At 35.8% G+C, this 14,347-nt stretch overlaps 1 protein-coding gene across 2 annotated transcripts in view; it reads right to left on the minus strand.

Annotated features, from left to right (window-relative positions):
* Positions 1–7,062: 7,062 nt before the first annotated feature.
* Positions 7,063–14,347, minus strand: part of SCD5 (stearoyl-CoA desaturase 5) — a 68,587-nt gene continuing 61,302 nt past the window's right edge. For both annotated transcript variants that reach the window (XM_051964352.1, XM_051964353.1), the window contains one exon: positions 7,063–8,728. In XM_051964352.1, the coding sequence (XP_051820312.1) occupies positions 8,538–8,728 (191 nt within the window). In that variant the 3' untranslated portion in view covers positions 7,063–8,537. The remainder of the gene's footprint in view (positions 8,729–14,347) is intronic.

Raw genomic sequence — 14,347 nt, forward strand, 5'->3', positions numbered from 1 at the left:
CTTCCTCATCTCTGGTCATACTGAGACAGAATAGGTAGAAAGTATTATTTTTTCCAACCATAAAATTATCTTTTGGCAGTTTGACTGATATGGCATTAAATAATGAATTTATGTAGTTTCTTTTTTTGGCTTGATCTACCCATGAAAAATCAGTATTTCTCTAATTACTTAGAGCTGACGTTTTTTCTGGAAAGAGTCTTTTATGGTATTCACATAGTGCCTGAGTATATTTTGCAGATATACTCTCAAATATGTCAGACCTTTTCGAATTATTTTGAATAGAATTCTCTTTTAATTCTTCCTGATTTTTTTGGTAATATTTAGGAATGCTTATGATTTATGTGGATTTATTTTGTATTCTACAATCTATTAATTGTTCAATTAATGTTTTAATTGACTTTTTAGAGTTTTCCAAGCAAGTCATCATAGCATCCACAAAAGTGATAATTATGTTTTTTCTTTCCTTATGATTCTCTTTCTTGTTTTATCACTATAGATAGCAGTTCTGAAATTATGTTAAATATTATCAGTAATAACCAACCTTCTTGCTTTATCTTTGGTCATATCAAAAAGCTTTCCCATTTTGTCCATTACCTCTGTTTGTTTTTGATTTTAGATGGATACTATTTATTTTATTGAGGAAAAGTCCAGTATTCTCATGAATTCAGGTGCGAACATTTTAAATAAAATATTAGCAAATAGGCTTCAACAGCATATTAAAAAGATTATGCCCCAGTTGGATTTATAACAGAGTATAGGGTTTGTTCCAAATAAGGATGACCATTAATATAATAATCTATGTTACTAACAGAGATAATAAAAATCACATAATCAGATCAATAGATGCTGGGGTCTGTATCTTTTCCTGCTAGCCTTCCTCTCCTGTCTGAGGCCAGCTTCCCCTGGCCTGAGCCATTAGGATCTGAGTCTGTGACTAATGCCCACATATGGGCCTGCCAGAGCCAACTGCTACCCTCTGTGCCAGGGCAGGGGACCCTGTCTCTACCACAGCCTACCCTTTTGTGCCCTTTGCTGGGACAGACTATTACAATTTTGGTGCCAAATGTTGGGGCCTGATTGTACCCTACATGGCAGGCCTTTCTGTGCCCTGCCTGCCTCCCACCTTGCCATGCAGAAGGTTTGTGGGGACCCGTCCTGATTGCTGCCCTTTGTTCTTAGGACTGCCATGGGGACTGTTACTGCTGGAGCCAGACTCTGTCCTCCTATTCTGGGAGAAAGACATCACAGAGAGCAACGCATTCAGACTCTGACTGACTGATATGTATTTTCTATTTCTCCTGGTAGCCAATTTTTTTTCTGGAGTTGGGGGGTTTTACTCCTGTGGGCTGAGTTTTGAATTCAGGGGCCCCTAAATGAAAACTGCAGAGAGAGAATTACAATTCACAATTTGGGGGTGAATAGAAATGTTTTTAAGTCATCCAGCAGCCCTGCCTACTATGGGTTAATTAAATGGGGAGGAGGCTACAATTGGCCCTTCCTGACAATAGAAGTATTACCTGGTTACCTGATCTTGCTTCTATCTTCTATACATTTCTTTATAGAATCTAAGTTGATGAGTGAATTCCCTGTGCAACCTCATCAGTCTCTTCAGACAAGTCCCATTTTCCTTTTTCATAGAGTGTAAAAGCTTGGGGTTTACACATATCTTCAGAATACTCAAGTCACGTATCAAGGATAGTGGAGATAGAATCACCATAAGGTGATAGAGAATGGAGAAAGTGGAAGAGTGCAACAGAGAATGAGCAAAAGGGGTAATATTGGAGCTAGTATGTATTATTACCTACTTTCTTGGTAGATAAAGGGCAGATCTTGATGAGTTAAGTCTCAGTCATATTCTCTAATGAAATTTGGCAAGGAGGAGGAGTAAAGCCTCTTCCCCTTTTCATCCAGAAATAGATATGGAAATTGCTTAAAAATCATTGGATAGATTTGTACTTTTTTGGAGGAAAAAAGGCAGTTATTCCTATGATTATGCAAATCACAAAAAAGCACAAATTCAGTTGCTTTGCTATGGGAACAAAAGGACAATCAATCAATAGGAAGAGCTGAGATAGTAATGAAAGACTTGGGAACTATAGCATTCATCCTGTTCCTATATAAATTTCTAGCTTGTGGTGTTCTTTCTTTTTTTTTTTTAAAGGTCTATTGGTATATTTTGTTTTTACATTTTAAAAATTTCCTCAATAAGCTATACCTTAGAACCAAGGTTTTTTGTTTTTTTAAGAAAAAAAAGGGAGAAAGGCATCAAAATCAGTCAATACAACAAAAAAAGGATAATAGATGCAATATTACTTACCTGCAGGGCCCCCCCATCTCTCTGATGGATTAAGGGAAGGCATCTCCTCTTATCTCTTCTTAATTCTTTGAAAATTTGCAACAATTTTGTGATTGTGTTCTTTCTTTTTACTTTATTGTAGACCCCGTGTATCCTATCTTGTCTTTTATTACTTCATTCTCCCTCAGTTCATGTAATCTTTCCACAGTTCTCTGTATGGAATATATTTGTTCTTTTTCAGAACACAGTAATATTACTTTACATTATAGACCACAGTTAGTTTAGCTGTACCCCAGTAAATGGGCATTTATTCTACACAAAAAGGGCTGCCATAAATATTTAGGTGTATAAAAGTATATTTCTGCCTCTTGGTCTTTTAGCATTCTTCTAGGTTCAGCTCAGATACCACCCTCTGTAGGAAGGATTCAGTGAGTCATCCATCTGACATTTATTAAGCATTATGCTAAATATCAGGAATACAAAAGAAAAAAAGGCAAAAGATAATCTTTCCTCTCAAGGAACTCACAGATTAATTTTAAGACAAAGTACAATCAACAATGTGAAAATGATTTATATGGGGAAAATTGGGGGGTAGTCTCAGAGGGAAGATACTAGGATGAAGGGGACTTCAGCTGGTAATTGAAGGACTTTGGGACAGGGGGATAAGGAGGGAAAGAATTCTAAGCATGGAGGGCACTCCATGAAAATGATTAGAGTTTGGAGAGAGTCTCAGAAGCAGGGAGGCCAGACTCCCTGGACCAAACCAACGTAAGAGGAGTCTTCCTGATTTCAAATCAGGCACTCTGTCCACTGTGTCACCTTGCTGTCCAAGCTTAAGAGTTACAGTGGTGATAATTTGTAAAATTTTAGGGTTGGAAGGAACCTCCAGAAATCATCTAGTCCAACAAATTTTATTAAATAAAGGGATTTTATTCCAAGTTAAATTGTGAAAGGTCTATTCCCCAGGTCTCAATATTCTTCCCCTTACTGTTCATATTATTCCTCTAAGTCTTTTAGGTGAAAGTTCTCTAAAGAGTTTTCATTTGATGTCAAAGAACTTTTAAATAGGCCCACGTCAGAAATATATAAGGTTGTCTTGGAAGGATTTTGAAATATAAAGGGACTCATAGGTCATCTGGAAACAGATTTGTGGAATTTTACATTTGGAAGGAGCTTCAGTGACTCTTTTGTTTAATCTATTTATTTTATTTTATTTTTTAAATTTAAGTTTATTTATTTATATTTATATATTTATTTTATCTATTCTCAAAAAGAATACCCACTATTATTTCCCAGACAAGTGGTCCAGTCTTATTCTGAAAGCTATGTCACTTCATGCAGGTCAAGATAATATTTGCTTTATTATTTTTTTTTTTTGGCTGCACGTCATACTACTGATTCATGGGGCTGCCACAAAAATGTCCAAATCTTTCTCAGATCCACTGCGGTCCAACTATACTTCCTCTACCTTGTTTTTGAAAAGCTGATTTTTGCGAATCCAAGTATAAGACTTTATATTTATCCCTAGTGAAGTTCATCTTATTAGATTCAGCCCAAGGAATCAATCAGTCTGTCAAGATCTTTTGCATCCTGATTCTCTATAGGTCAAGGTGTTGGCTATCTCTCCAGCTCCATGTTATCTGCAAATGCATTGGACTACCCATTCAACCTACTACATTTACCCATTCATCCAAGTCATGGATAAAACATTCAGTATCCTAGGATCAGGAATAGATCCTTGAATTACACTAGTAAAAATCTAGAACCAAGGGAACACAGAGCCACTCTTTGGACTCTGAGTCTAACCATTTAACGAGTTCTATACCCCTATATTTTATCACCTTATTATCACCATTTATTTTGATTAATTTTATTCCCACCTGTCATGTCTTTTACATTCACCAGGATATTTCAAATATCTCTGATGATGTCAGTCAGTCAGTCAATAGGTATTTATTAATAGGGGCCTACTATATGCTTAGCAGTGAAGATACAAAGAAAGGTTCTCAAAGAACAGCAATCACATTTGCTATTTTTTTTTCTTAAAAATTGAGAATATAGTTCATCTCAGTAGGTTTGAATTCCACCAAGGGAGTGAAGTATTATCCTTACTACATCCTTATTTGCCTTTCTCATCAGGTTCCTGTCAGTCATTTTTATTCTGTCATTTCCAAAGAAGAAAAGAAAAGGAGAATCGACCAGCCCTTTGTCTCCTTTTTAAAATAGATCTGGGAGAAACCAGTCAATGAAAGGGGGAGATCCACAGCAGAGGGAACTTCCAATGTGACAAGAAATCCAACTGAGCTTTCAGTTCGTAGACAAAGATGTATATCTTAAACATGCACACAGACACAAATGCACATTAATCTAGATTAGGTGGTAATTTGTATATTCCTTGTGGATTGTTCAGGATATTCCCATTTTTCTTGTGAATGCTTTTTTCTTTTGTGTCTTCAGAATTTCATTCTTGAGAGTTTCTCATCCCTTTTGAGATTATTTACCCTATAGAATTTTAGACCACAGGAGCCTATCTCTCCTGTCTCTGAACTTTCTGAATTCTGCCTTCCCCAAATCTAAAGTGATACTATTAGCTCTCTCATAAACTTGAAGAGGAAAGAGCCAGTTCTCTATGTCACAGTTCCATAATTTCTACCCCAGCAAGTTCAGTAAGAATCAGATCTATAACAGAATTCACCCATCCATCCCATCTCTGCCCCTGGTACTCTCTCCACTTATTGAAAGATGAGATCATCATTAAGACAAGTCAAGAAGTTAGAAGCTTTCTCGCTTTTGGCAGACAGAATGCACTTCCACGGATGCTTGGATAGTTCAAGTCTTCAATTATCACTGCTCTGTTATGTCTTTTTGCAAGAATTGAGGGTCAGTTTCTTGAACTCTTCACTGACTTCCTCTTTTGTATAGGTGTCTGATAAAAAATGGCTTCTTTTCTCCCTCCTTTGCTCTTTACCTAAATGTTTTCTATATCTTTCCTCTTTTGGTCCCCTGATTTCCTCACAGAATGTATGATACTTTCACACTTACCACCACTCCCACCCCTTTCCCACTCATCATACATACATTAAACACTTTTTTTACCTATCTGAATAAGGTATATCCACCCAGAACCATAGTCCACATGGATCTCATCCCACCAAATCTCAATGACATTGAAAGAAATGATTATTTTCCCTTCTTATTAGATACCAATTATTGAATTGGAACAAGGATTTTTTTCAAACTTTTGTGGGTTACTTATTATAATATTCATTTTTCTCATTACTTATTAACCAATCAGAATTGATTCAATTCAAAAATAATTGAGATTGACTCAAAAGCACCCACTCTTCCAAGGGCATATAAATGGAAGCCTTTCTCCACGAGGGGACTTTGGCACTTAAGATTGCCACTGACCTCTTTTATTAATAAAATGATTAATTACTCAGAAAGTATGTTTCTCAAGCTTTTAAAATGTCATGAGATACATTCTTTTTTTCTTGCTTATAGCCTAAATTTTCAACATAAGTATTTAGAAATATTAAGCCATGAATTTTATTCCTATCTCTATTCTTGGATTTTGTTTACTGTTAACTCTTGAGAATCTCAACTGATATTCTTCTTCCTCCATTGTAGTCACTCTCTCCGCTATCTTAGCTTGAGGTTATGCTTTAAGAAAGGATTGCTTTAAATTTTTGTACTGAGCTGAAGATTCGTCATTCTCTGCTCACCTTGGGTATCTATAAAGTGGTCATGTGAACCATGACTATTTTATGCAAATAACTTTTAGCTATTAAAGCTTAAAAATACACTAAAACTTTGAGATACCCTACATTTGAGTGTAAATGGCCAATGAGAGTCCAGCCCTGTATGAATATTTTGGCAAAATCTTTGACATGGACTTCAAACCATGGGCAGGCTTTCTGTGACATGTCCCATCTGCATACCAGGTGGTAGGCTGGTCTCTTAATTTGCTTAATCTGCTTAATTTGTCTTAATTGAACATGCAGACAATATGTTCCACTGTACTTTAGGTATCCTTAGAATGCAGAGGAGATTTATTCTTCAGATGGGTAGCCAACTTGCCAGTGAAAGTGAAAATTGGAATAAGGACTCCCAAAGGATATGAGGCCTATATCACTATATACATTTTAAAATGTTTATTCTTTATATTTTTAAATCAATAAGTAATCTAGACCTAACATTAAGTTGGCGTATCTGACATTTTCTCAGTACAACTTTCCCTTTTATCAATTTTTTTTAATCTGAAGACTGCTTAATTAGATTTATAAGACTCCAAATAAGTATTCTTGCCAACTTTTATTAGGGATATTCTATCCCTGGTCCAAGAGCCTTGTTATCTCATTCTCAAATGTCACCTTCTTAGTCAGCTATTTACTTCCCAAATTAATTTTTCATTTCTGCGTTCCTTGGCTTCAGAAGGTAGTAATGAGGAAATTACAATTCATGTATTCAGTGTCTTGCCCAACAAAGCCCTTGCAATTTTTGGCAGTCATTTTAATCCAACACTCTATTATACAGATGAGAAACATTGGCCCCTAAAGATAAAGTGATTAGCTCAAAATCACACAGTTAGTGAGAGTTATGATTTGAATCTAAATCCACTCCTTTATCTCAGAATATGTAATCTGTCCATTGTTCTAAATTAAACATGAAGACAAGGATTGCTGAGCTATTTATTTGCTCCTTCACTTTTCTTGAAATACTTTGATCTTCACAAGAACTTTTAACATCTGGACAAATGCACAAACTAATTCATAAGCATTTATTGTAAATCACTCTGAAACTTACACACCATTAATGGACAAATGAACACGGTTAAATACTTTCTGCGTCAAGTACATTATAAGGACAATTTCATATTGAAATAATTTCTTTAAAAAATGTTAAATTTAAAATTCTACATCCTTCCTAAAAATAGTTGTTTTCAAAGTGCTCCAAATGCCAGCAATGTAAGGCTTTTCTCTTGTGCTTGCTAACATGTAACACAAAGGGCACTAAGCTCCATTAATTCAACATGCTCCTTACCAGGCAACTTGTCACACATTTTAAAAAAAAACCCAGAAGCTCATTATGTAATCATCATTTAATATTCTGACGCTAACTTAATGAATGCTGCATGCACTTAAACATTAGTAGACACTGAATTCTAGATAAATGCCAGTTAATTATGATCTGATTGCCTGATGTGGAAAATAAATGGACTTACTTTGAGAGAGTAGGTGAAGTGCCCATGCACCAATGACTGTGATTGATTAGACTATAAACCAGCTCTGTCAACATTTAAATGAGGACTTTATTTGGCACCAGGCATATTTGCACAAGACACTAGCAATGAGAATAGATAAAAGACAGACTGGAGTAGTAGACCGAAAGCTCACCTCCAAGCCAGGAAAGCTTTGATTTCAGTCTACCTTTGTCACATAATGGTTGTGTAACCCTGGTCACCTCTGAGTGCTCTGGGTACCTTTCCAACATTAGAAATTGCAGAAAGGTGCCAAACCACATTGATAGAGGGAATAGTTTCCTATATAAATAAAGACCATAACTATGAGAAGAGCCACAATTTACAAGACCAGCTGGGTGTATAGCTTTAAACACAAGGTTTGCAGAGCAAAAAACAAAATTATCAAAGAAACTGAAGGAAATAAGCTTAGGAAAAGGGTAAAAAAATAATTAAGCCATTTTCCTTCTTCTCTTCTATATTATTTTACCTAATTTCTCTCTTTCTTAAAGAAAACAAAGCAAACCCATTCCCTGAATAAAATTTCTTCAAAAGCATACTTAACCCCCTGCCTTTTTTTGTTTTCTCACTCTGCCTACTGGATTCTTCATGTAATATGTTTCAAAAACTACGTTTGATTAGTCACTAATTTTTTTTAATGCTCACCATAATTTAGAAAGACTAATCAATTCCTTCATCTAGTCAGATTCAAGACTATAAAAAAGTTTGACTGTACATTTGACATGTAACTACAAAGACTATTCCATATCTTACATCTTGGAACATTAACATTAAATAACAGCTTTGCTGACTTTTCCTCTTACATTTCAATGAAGAGTTTGATTTGAGACATTAGACAAGTTGATTCTTAAAATAAATAATTCCCAAAATAAAACCACAACAATTTTCCCCCCATCCCCATAAAATGAACATCAAGACGACATTGCCCAAAATAAAGAACCAATACGTAAATGGTATATATTCTGGATAAAGATCTAATAGTCAAGCGCTGCCATCTCCAGTCCTCTCTTTACGGGCTTGGATCATCTGCTTGGGAGCCCGTTTAAGCTCAGTGGCCAGCCCTAACCAGGACATGAAGTCAATAAACCATGTGGTCGGGTTGAATTTTAAGCCAAATTCACTGGCAGAATAGTCGAATGGGAAGGTGTGATGGTAATTATGGAAGCCTTCACCTAGAAAACAAAGAAAACAGATAATAAAATTAGCCAGTTTCTTTCCAGAATGCCAATGCAAAATAATCATTCTAATAACCATGACATTTCTATAACGCTTCAGTTTTCATTCATCTGAGCCCCATAACAACTTTCTGAGATAGGTGTCTTGGTTCAGGATCAGTGGTAACAACATTGTAGAGAAAAAGAACTTTGAAAGACTTTAGAATTCTAATTAATGCAATGATAAGCCATGAGTCCAGAGGACTGAAGATAAATCTAACCATCCACTTCTCACCAGAAAAATCATGGACAGAGAATTCAAAATGGAACCTGTATTTTTGGACATGGCAAATAAAGAAATGTATTCTACTGAACTCTGCATACTTATTGAGAGGGTTTTATTTTGTTTTACTGTTCTTTAAATATGAGAAAGATGGGAGGAAGAGATAATAAATTGTATTATCTTATAAAAATAAATTTTAAAATAAAGTTGTTAAACTAGTAAGGATGTAGTAAAATTGTCCTCAAAAATTAACTAGTACAGGGATCTCAGATTTGAGCTGTTGACATAGCTTCCCAGTTATCTAAGGCATATAAAACCTAGGACACCATGAGTAGGGGTTCCTTAGATTTGATTTTCCTTTCTCCATATACATATATGGGTGTGTATAAAAATACACACACACACATGAACATAAAAATACATGTGTATTTAGAAATATATCTACATATAAAATATAAGTATATATGTGTTTATATGTATATACACATATATAGATATGTATAATCTATATATATATGTGTGTGTGTGTGTGTGTGTATGTATAATCTCCCTTGATCTTCAAAACAGCCCAGTGAGATAACTGCTATCATTAACTTTGTTAGTTTAGAAAATTGAGGTCTAAAAAAAAAATCACATGACTTCCACAAGGTCACATAACTACTATGTGTATCAGGGAGGATTAAAATCCAGTTCCTCCTGATTCTAAATCCAATACTGTATCTACCACACTGCTTCATATTCTTCACGAAGGACAAAGAGAGAAGAAAATATCCTAAAAAACAAAATATTTATGGGAGCATTTTTTATAATAACAAAATACAAGAAAGAAGATACCTAATTAGGAAATGGCTAAAACTGGGGTAGACAGTGGAATATTATTGTGCCATAACAAATGATGAATATGAAAAATTCAAGAAGCATGGGAAAACATGAACTGATAAAAAAGTGAAGGAAATAGTATATCTAATGATTACAACAATATAAACAAAGAGCCACAGAAAATATCAAATTGTTATTATGTTTTCTCATATTTTTCTTTTATATTGTAATAAAATATTTTATATTTATTCGGTTTTTAAAATTATTATATTTGTTCTAAAGAATACAAGAGAAAATGCACCTCTATTTGTAAAGAAGGTTGGGGACTTACATCATGCTGTCAAAATTAGCTGTTTTAAAAATGTAGCAATTTAAAAAGAAAAAAGAAGGAGGAAGAAAAGAACAAGAAGAGGTAGAAGAGGAAAAGGAAAAAGAGGAAAGAAGGAAGATAATAGTAGTGGTAGTGGTGGTGGGAGTGATTTTGATGATGATGAAGTTGTTGGCTCAGAGTAGCAACTAAAACCCAATCACATCGTATTTGGCAAACATTCTCCATTAAATCCATTCAGCAGGTCAATTTATTCTTTGATCTGGGAATGTATTTCTGAGTAAATTCATACCACAAGGCCCAACAGGTTAAAATATTCCACAAAATCAGACATTCTCATACTAAGTTTTCTTACCCCCCAAAAAATGTAAGTAAAGTTTCGCAAACCAAAACAATTCTGGGCTATCAGATAGCATGACTGAGAACATCCAAAGTTCCTTTTTGAGGAAAATATTGACTTTGCCCATAGATTGCTCTAAAAGGAAGTAGATGGCCTTTCATCTGGGAAAGAATACATGTCAGTTTTCTAAACTTTCACAATATAATTAATCAGTTCTACCTTACAGTTTCTCTTTAAACCATGACACAAAGGATAGCCTTTCTAAAGTTTTCTTTAGAAAATTCAACCACAAATTGAATGTGGTCCAAAAATTGCCAAAGGTTCACTTGCAGTGTTTGAGATTTGTGAGAAATGGCTTCATGACCATGTTAAATATTCATTTTTCTCGGTTCTGACTGCAGAAAGCATTAAGTGCTTTTATGTGCTGTTTGGAGTTAACACTGGAGATAGAAAACCAAAAGTGAGACCGGAACTTATATTCTAATGGCAGAAACAGCACATATAAAAGAATGGTAGCCAAGGAAGGGAGTTTTTTCTCTTAGTAATTACTCATATTTGCCTCCTAGCTTTCCTGGCTTCCTTAAAGTCCCAGGTAAAAACATAACTTCTGTTCCCTCCTAATCCTAATGCCTTCCCTCTGTTGATTATTTCCAATTTATCTTTTGTAACTTATTAATACATAATTATTTTTACATGTTTTCTCTCTCCCATAAGATTATGAGCTTTGTAAAGGCAGGGACTATCCTTGATTTTCTTTGTGCCCCAGGTGCCTGGCACAAAGTAGTCTCTTTATATAAATGTTTGTTAATTTACTGACCCTTTCCAGAAGTGATGGTGGTGCTGTTTTGATTGTTGTTCCAAGAGCAAAAGGTGAAAGGGAGAAGGGGGGCAAAGGGTAGCATCAGGGCAGGGCAAGGAGTCCAGGATGGGATGGATATGAAGATTTATCTGGGACAAGTTAGTTACAGTAGGTTTAGGTTTGCTTATAGTCATTCACCAATCAAGATTCACAAACTGAATGAACTCCCCTAAATTAAATTACCATGAGAAAATAATCTATCCTTATTATGATTATTAATTATTGTTATTGGTGTTAAACCTCAAAGAAAAATATTTTTCATTGATTTATATTTATGTCAAACACTCAGCTTTTACAGAAAATCAATATAAGAAATGTCCATTAAAATAAAATATCTTCATTTTCTCCTAAACAGTGGTTGAAGAGACTCTACCATACTTCCCAATATCCCATATCTAAGAATCCATCCAGGGCCAAGGGGGAGTTATAAACAGAAAAGAAAAGGGATGGAGTGGAGGGAAAGGAAAAAAAAACCTTTATCTCTTGATGAATTTGCATATTTTACATTATTACACAATGAGAATTGTGTTCCTTCTTTGCCTTAGCTGCCTGGAAATAGAGCTAAATTTGGGACTCAATAGCAACAACTAATTCATTCCAGATGCCCAGTAAAATTTGCTTTTTCTACCCCTGTTAAATGGGCTTGGTTCTATTTTTATTTTTATTTTGAAGTGCCTTATTTTGTGTTGTATTTAATTTTGTAAGCTGCATCCTGATCCCTTTTGGAAATAGTCATGATACAAATCCTAAAAAAGGGTTTTATATGCTAACAGCTCAGTGAATGAGACATACAATCTATATTATAGGTTTGGTCACCATATGTCCCAAATTCTGTTAGAAATAGAAATTTCAAGAAAAAAAGTCCATTTAAGGATGTTTTTACCAAGGGATTGTTTTTAATTAGGCTGTTTGTCCCAATGTGTCCACAGGTAGCTGATGGCACAGGTCAGAAAGACCCGAGTTGAAATCTGGACTTCTTACAGATACTAGCTATGTGACCCTGGACAAGTCTGCCTCGATTTCCATCTGCCTCAGTTTCTTCAACTGTAAAATATGGATAATAATATCACTTACCTCCCATCTGTTTCAGTTTCTTAATCTTTAAAATATGGATAATAATATCAGTTACTTCCCAGGGTTGTGAGGAGGATCAAATGAGATAATATTTATAAAGCACCTAATTCTAATGAATTGTTTCCTTCCTTTCTTTTGATTTGGGAAATGCCATTACTGTGATCAGAAGAGGCTACAGTGATTAGGAAAGACTTCCCAGGGGAAATGAGACTTGAGTGGGGCCTTGAGAGATAGACAGAATTTTGAAAAGGGGAGAAATTTCTAGGCAAAGGAATTTAGTTTTTAAATTTCCCAACTTGGTATGCATGTGATGATATATATAAAACAGGAGAGGCAAGATGGGAAGGAGAAAGAGAGACAGAGAAAAGGAAAGAGATGGATAACCTGCTTAGGAAGAGGCAGCTTCAAGGCAGAAGGAAAGTCCCAGTGGTTCTTAAGGTTTTGCAGCAAGGTCCAGATTGGCTGGAGTACTGAGGGGAGATAAAGCTAGTGTACAAATGCATCTTTTTCAGTGTTGGTTCAGATGATAAAATTTTATTTGCTTCTAATATTGAATCATTTGACAGTGTCCAGGATGAGACTCTGTGGCTGCCTTCTCTGCTTTATCTAGAATGGTTTGCCTGGCCCATTGGTAGCAATTAATCAATAGTTGAGGTTGGTGGTAAGGAGGATTTACCATTGGCCATTTCTTCACTGGGGGCTAGGATAGAGGTAGAGCTGGTGAGCTGGGAAATGGGAGGCTGCTCTTTCTCTTGGGGATGTGCTCCTGGGTACCCACACCAGGTCTGAGGGGAAAGGCCTCCTCCTGCTTTGCTTTGACTTGCCTATTTGCTTGTGTTGGTATTGATGTAGTGATGAAAGTGGGGTTAGATCTCCTCAGAAGCCAAGTGAAACAAATCTACATATCCTAGTTCAGGGATCCTCAAACTTTTTAAATAGAGGGCCAGTTCATTGTCCCTCAGACTGTTACAGGCCAGACTATAGTAAAAACAAAACTTTGTTTTGTGGGCCTTTAAATAAAGAAACTTCATAGCCCTGGGTGAGGGGAATAATCATCCTCAGCTGCTGCTGATGTACTTTGAGGACACCTGTAAAGTTCTTCAACTACTTAGACAGCTGTCATATTTCTCATAAATCTTCTCAAACATCTGCTAGGAGTCTTTTCTCCCATTTCTCAATGCTTTTGCAATTCTCAGATAAATGGCAGCAATCTTACCAAATTCTATCAGAAGCATGTGGACTGACAGTGTTAGGATGAAATTCCAGTAAAAAAAAAAAAGATATAACAATTACAAAGAAGGCAATAGCACACTAATGGCAGTGGTTTTGCATCCCACCTGTGTTCAATTCCATTGTTACTATGGGGGTTTGATCAAGAAAGGTTTCCCAATGAAATTGAAGAGCTTACAAGAAGGAAAGTCTTTGTTTGAGACATCTGAAAGTATTTTTCTTTGGAGAATGTGAAAATGCCCAACTGCATAGCACTGAAGGGAGTTAGGACATCTCCTGACTAAGTATTTATGACTTAGGATGCCTCCAAAATGAAATGGTGGACTTGTATTCTTGTGAATGAATATAGAAAGGGAATATTCCTCCTCAAGTCCTTGCTACCCTCCTCAGAGGGGCAAGAATAGACCTGGGGTCCTTGTCTCTTTAGGAGCCATTAATGGCTACCTTAAAGCTATTTCACCATTAATGGCTGCCTCTGAAGGCATAGGAAGCCTCAGGGGAGAGGTTTGGGGCCCAGCCTTGAAGCTGTGAAGAGGGAACCTCATTATCCAAGTGGTGAAAATTTCTGAATCCCAGCATCTTGGATAAAGGAGGATTCATATTTTCTTCATCACATTGTCCCAGAATCCAGGCTTTGAAACAGAGCAGGGAGATTCCTGAAGTAGCACTGGCCTTGGGGACGGTTTCTCAGATTCTTGAGTTCT

Source organism: Antechinus flavipes, chromosome 6 (assembly GCF_016432865.1).
Source record: "Antechinus flavipes isolate AdamAnt ecotype Samford, QLD, Australia chromosome 6, AdamAnt_v2, whole genome shotgun sequence".
Taxonomy (NCBI): Eukaryota; Metazoa; Chordata; class Mammalia; order Dasyuromorphia; family Dasyuridae; genus Antechinus; species Antechinus flavipes.